The sequence below is a fragment of the Coenobita brevimanus genome, chromosome 97 (assembly GCF_032717465.1).
Source record: "Coenobita brevimanus isolate Jiangsu-jjx chromosome 97, ASM3271746v2, whole genome shotgun sequence".
Taxonomy (NCBI): Eukaryota; Metazoa; Arthropoda; class Malacostraca; order Decapoda; family Coenobitidae; genus Coenobita; species Coenobita brevimanus.
In genome coordinates, this window is record NC_137050.1 from 9,022,119 (window position 1) to 9,028,670 (window position 6,552).

The window sequence follows — 6,552 nt, forward strand, 5'->3', positions numbered from 1 at the left end:
TCCCCATCTCCCCAGACAGCCAGAATCTCTCTCTCCATTCCTCTCAGTAACTTTCCTCCCCAGACATGCTACATTTCTCTCCCCATCTTGCCATTCCTGAATTTTTACTCAAACTCAATAAACATCTACCGCAGCTCTACTTACCGGCCCGTATACTCTCTCTCTCTCTCTCTCTCTCTATTATATTATTCGATTTTTTCACAAGAATTAAATTCGACAGGAGAGAGAAAACGAGAGAGAGACGCTATTGGGGGGGGGGGAGAAAACTGCTATATTAACTGTTCGTAGCACTGCGACCTTGGACTTGACTGCGGTGTGTGTGTGTGTGTGTGTGTGTGTGTGTGTGTGTGTGTGCAACAGCAACCATCACCCAACCTTGAGGTGTGCTCATGCCTGTGTTTGTAATCAAACATCATCTTCTTTGTACGTATATATGCATTTGATTTACTAAATATTAACAAACACCATCCTACTTAGCTATGCGCCCCCACCCCTCTCTCTGTTTTAAGGCAAAATTTATGTACAGTGCAACACGCCTACCTTCCATTACTATTTTATTTACTATACATTCGATTCTGCAGAAGTTAGTCAGATTGTGGTATCCTATGGGCGGTGGGGACGGCTCGGTCTGCTGGTGTGGACGTGGGAGTAGGAAATGAAAAAATGATGGAAGATGGAAACTAACAACGCTGATGGAAACCGTCTCCGCAACAAACAAGAAACTGCCCAGTGGAGTAGACGAGCCATGTGAACGTCCAGTGAATATATACATGCTTAATTAAGACATACCGTAGTAATAATAATAATAATAATAATAATATGAAAAAGTACGAGTAACAACCACAACAAACACAATAATAATAATAATAATAAAAATATTGACAATAATCGCTGGTCCAACTGCGTTATCAAAAATCACCACTTAATACTGCGACCACCGTGCCACACCTTTTGACACACCACTCCAGTCCTACACCCACCTTGCTCAGCTTCTCCCCCTCGTGGTGCGGCAGGAGAGTCTTCAGGGAGGCGAACCCGGCGTTGATACTCTGCATTCGCCGTCTCTCGTTGCTGTTGGCTATTTCGCGCCGGATCCTCTTCTCCTGTTCCATCGCCGTCTTCGGGGATACCGGACGTCCACCCAACCTGGAATTACGACAAACAGGGACAGGCATTAACATTAAATGGCAATAATAATAATAATAATAATAATAATAATAATAATAATAATACCCAAGCACAATCACCCACCTAACCAAATATAATGACTATTGCCTTTGTTAATATCAGCAATAATAACTAGAGGCCCCCCCCAAGGAGAGAATCACACCAGCTGCGAGCCGATACATATATAGCGCGGCTCGGAATATGATCTTGACCTTGACCTACTTTCGCCAATTTCGAACTCGTACGAGATTCTCATCCGTACTACACACCTGTAAAATTTTGTGATGATATCTTGAGCGGTTGCAAAGTTATCGTGCTAACAGACACACAGACCTTGACCTACTTTCACCACTTTCGAACTCGTGATCGATTTTTTCCCTACTACACACCCGTAAAACTTTGAGATATCTTGTGCGGTTGCTAAATTATCGTGCTAACAGACACACAGACAGACAGACAAACTGAAAACAATACCAACTTCGCAATCGCGGCTGGTAATAACAATAATAATGAGAACACCTAGAAAGGGCTCAGACAGCGCATACCTCCGCCAGTGCCATTAAGAAGGATCCGGATCCGTGGATATAGGACGCCCCAAGTTGAATAAATTCTTTTTTGGCCCATGGCCCACCTTCCCACATTATTTCACTGAAATTCACTGAGAACTTATGGAGATATTGTGCGGGATAATCCGGATCCGGATCGCCCAAATATTTAATAATTTCTTCCTTGGCCCATAGCCCACCCTTCCACAAAATTTCATCAAAATCTGTTCATAACTTGAGTAACCCAGGATCCGGATCCGGAACGCCCCCCAAATTTAATCAATTCCCTTGGTCCTTGGCCCACTTTTCAACAAAATTTCACTGAAATTCACGAAGAACTTTTGGAGATATTGTGCGGGATACTCCGGATCCGGATCTGTCCCAAAATTTAATCATATATTCCTTGGACCATGGCCTACCTTTCTATAAAATTTCATCAAAATCCGTTCATAACTTTTTGAGTAATCCCGATAACAAACCAACGCGGGGTAAAATATAACCTCCTTGGCGAAGGTAATAATAATAATAATAATAATAATTATTATTATTATTATTGTTATTATAAAACCTCCTACGCTCCTCAGGGGGCAATGTAGGATTGGATGATGGATGAATGGATGATAATAATAATAATAATACAACCCAAGCAATCACCATCCCATCCCAATATAATGACTTATTAACTTACTAATAACAAAAATGTCAGATTGCTAATAACAATGACAACATATATGATGATTTGACTACAACAAAAATAATGGAAAAAGAAAGAATGAAGTGATGGCAACTGAGAATTGGAATCACGAAGAGAAAGATATAGATAGAAAAAAAAAAAAAAAAAGGATGGTAGAACAATGAATGGGTGACAGGAAGTGAAATGGCAGAATGCAAAAAAGACAGAAAAAAAAGAAAAGGATAACGGAATGATACAATGATGGAGGGTAAATCAAAGTCTCGAGACGGGAACATGGGCACGATGATAGAAATAAATGTACGTGTGTGTGTGTGTGTGTGTGTGTGTGTGTGTGTGAGAGAGAGAGAGAGAGAGAGAGAGAGAGAGAAAAGGGTAAGAAAAAAAATTTAGCCATAAAATGCCTAGTCTCATGAAAAGAATCATTCACAGTAATAAAAGCAGGACTGATAATGCCATTCAGTCTTGATAATGCCATCCAATGTCCTTTACAATTATTCACATATTACATTACGAGATAAGATAAACACAATGACCAATAATACACGATAAAACGTCAGTAGGTGAGTAGCAATACGAGTTGATAATGACTTATTTCAGAGTTACTTTTAACCAGTGTTCTTCAAGTATATAATTTTTACGTATCTACTTTTACCCCACAATTTTGCGGGGGTAAACCAGGTAGTATTTTACCATAACTTAATAGCACTTGTCTAATGAGTGTCTGAATATTACACACATTTATTACTTGTAGAGTACCATCATTGAGTTTCACAACTAGTACTTTAGTTTAATCATCTGCACTTGGTTTCTCTCTCTCTCTCTCTCTCTCTCTCTCTCTCTCACACACACACACACACACACACACACACAGAATTACTCTCATTTCTGTTACTCTCATTTCTTTCAGCTATCACAGTACTTTTTTACATTCATGACTTGCTGATAATATGAAGGGGAAATATATTACAATTCAGATGAAAAAATGCCCTGGTATGATGGTGTTAAAGGAGGAATGGTGGTTGTGGTGGTGGTAATGGAGAGGGTGGGCGTGGCTGGCAAGCGCAATCAGCTGATGAACAACAACAAAGGCACGTGACCTGGCCTCCCTCCTGCCGCGTGTCCCGCTCCCATTACTCCCACACACGTCCACATTAGTCACCCCACACGGAACATGCATCTGGGGCAACATGAATGGAGAAAGGAAGGAGAAAAATATTAACTGACGACACCACATGCGTCTGCCCATACGAAACATGCATCTGGGACGACACGCATGGAGAAAGGATATATGAAAAATGTTAACCAAGCCACATTTGTTAGCCCATACGGAACATGCATCTGGGACATGAATGGAGATACGAATATGAACAATATAAACTAAGGAACCCACATTACTCAGCTAATATGAAACAAGCATATGAAGCCACATGTACGTACAAATGAAGGGTGAAAATGAACAAACAAACCCACATCAGACCACATGAAATGAGAAAGGAAGGATTTAAAAATATGAACTAACAAGCCCAAACTAGTTAACCCACGCTGAAAAAGCTTTTAGACAACTAGAAATAAGAATGAAAGTGGGAGGAAAATATTAACTAACAAACCAACCCGTCAACCCACAGGAAATGCATTTAGGAAGAGATGAAATATCAATATAATCGTCAGCTGGAAGCTTAAAATAAAAATACAAGGGTGTTAAAAATAATAATCGGAGTGAAAGGGCCAAGGGCAGATGACCAGTCCACTGTCCTTGGTGGCACTGTATGACTGAAAAAACTAGGGTCGCGTGAGCAGGCAGTCACCATTCAGAATGGGGATGCATACCGGTATATTTAACTAGATTTAACCAGCCATTTTAGCCTAGTAACATGAAGATGGAGGTTTGGTTTGGTTAAAAAAAAAAAAAAAAAAATCATGAAAGCCGGAAAAATCGTAAGGATATGGTTGATAAAAATGTAAACATTTCCGGTAAAGGGAACCAAAATTCAAACAACCTTGGCGTGTGAGACTTAAGTGTCTGGAGGTTACTGGGAACTCTTGCGTCACTATCTAGCAGGACCTCCACCTGAGATCACGAATACGATTTTAAAAATTACAGAATTGGTTAAAACTTTCATGCTCCAATGCCTCAGCCTACTCTTAATGAAATTTCTGGCGTTAGCTGGAATAAAACGCGAGTTCTCCAAATTATAAGAGGGTTACTAAGTAAGCAACTATATGAAAACCCTGGCGCAGAAACAACACAAGCCCAACAACCTTGCTCTATGGGATTTAGTGCCTGGGGGTTACTGGGAACTCTTGCAGCACCCGAGCTAGCGGAACAGCACGTGAGGAACATACACACACGCACTCACACATACTGGTTTGAATAAAAACTTAAAATATGAATACTCCACCGGAGACCTTGCACGTTTAAGCAACCTCGTTCTATGCAATCTAGGACCGTATTCTAACTAACAATGGAGATCTCGTAGCACCCATTCCTTGGCGATTTATTCTGCATAATATAAGATAAAAAGGAATATAACTGCAGTAGGCCAGCTGGCTCATGCTAGGCGGCTCCTACAAGAGCTTGACACCTAAGCATCAGCTACTATTACCGGTGTAAGCTATCCAGGTATATAAATAACGTTCAAGAGAACGTTAAAGTGTACTATAGGCTACACAATTATCAATAATAGGCCTCAAAGACTTTAAGTGTAATAAACAAAAATCGATAGAGAAAGCGTGTTACAAAAGCCTCCTTTGACACCCAGAATGCGACTCAAAGTGGCGGGGTTACTGTGAACATCAGCGTAAATCTAGGCAGCAGGGCCGGTGCGTGACAAAGGTATGTATGTCTCCTTCAACACATGAACCTGTTTTATTTCGTTACTGCATCTAACATACAATTCTGTTCAGACTAGTCACTACGAGAAGCTTTTTCTCCCTTCAATCCCTTGGGCAGCATTTTTTTTTTTTTCTTTTTATCAAACTTTTACTCGTCTTGGTTGGAACTTCTCTAACTGGAGTCGTTAAAAGAAGCATCTTCATTCACCGCACCACGAGGTCTCGCTAAGCATAATTATACATAAAAGTAAAATAAAAAACAATAACGACAATAATAATGAGAATGTAATAATGAAAAATAACAAACGGCTGGTCAATTAAATAAAAAAAATAGGTGAAAATTCCACCGCATACGTAGCACACGATTCACAATCCTACTCTGTGGAAGACGCCAAAAGTGCATGGGCTGAGGAAAATTCACACATATATCACGCTAGCCAGCAGGGACCGCCAAGTTCTGAACACAAGAAAAAAGTACAGAGAAAAGAGGAGCTGCGGACTGACTAATAAAATAAAAACCTTGCCAAGTAGACTATGTAGCTAAACCCAGCCATATTATTATTACTATCATCATCATTATTATTAATATTTATTACACAAGACGCAAGACAATGCCAGAAGGGCCGACAAACTACATCACACCTGAAGCAAGTGTTACGCGAATAAGACTCACATATATAATAAGAAACGAATCATCAAAGGAGGCTGGCCAATAAATAAACTAAATGGTCAGTCTTGCCCTAATACCAGATCTGAACTGCCAAGCCCCGGGCCTCTACACGCTCCTGACGAGGCAGTAAGGGACAAGGTGATGGGCAGATAAAAACTCCGAAACGCAGACCAAACACCCTGGCTCTCGTATTCTCTATCTTGTGAAAGGGACAAGAAAATGCCTTCGGGGTTACGGTGAGCCATCTTGCGTCACTCAAGTAGGACTAGACGTGAGGAGAGCATGTGGCACGAGCTTGAGAGGTGGTGGTAGTGGAAGGTGGCCAAGAAGGTGGTGGAGGGAGTGGGGATATGTCGAGGGTGGAAGAGTTACGAGAGGGGAATGAGGTAGTGGAGATAAGACAGGGGAAGAAATGAGCAAAAATACCACACACACACACACACACACACACACACACACACACACACGGGGGGAACGTCGAGGATGGAAGAGTTACGAAAGAGCAAGGGGAGAAAGAAAACAGAGAAAGTGGAAGGAATAAAAAGATATGTGAGATATGATGAAAGGGAGAGGGGAGAGGGAAGGAATAAGGGAGGGGAAAAAGAGGATAGGGGTGATAAAGACGGAATGTTTAATAGGCAGAT

General features: G+C 41.0%; 1 protein-coding gene across 1 annotated transcript in view; it reads right to left on the bottom strand.

Annotated features, from left to right (window-relative positions):
• The window catches only part of crp (transcription factor cropped), a 70,403-nt gene that overhangs the window by 33,381 nt on the left and 30,470 nt on the right, over positions 1–6,552 (bottom strand). Inside the window, 1 exon segment of the mRNA XM_080283255.1 lies at positions 981–1,146. Within this exon segment, the coding sequence (XP_080139381.1) occupies positions 981–1,146 (166 nt within the window).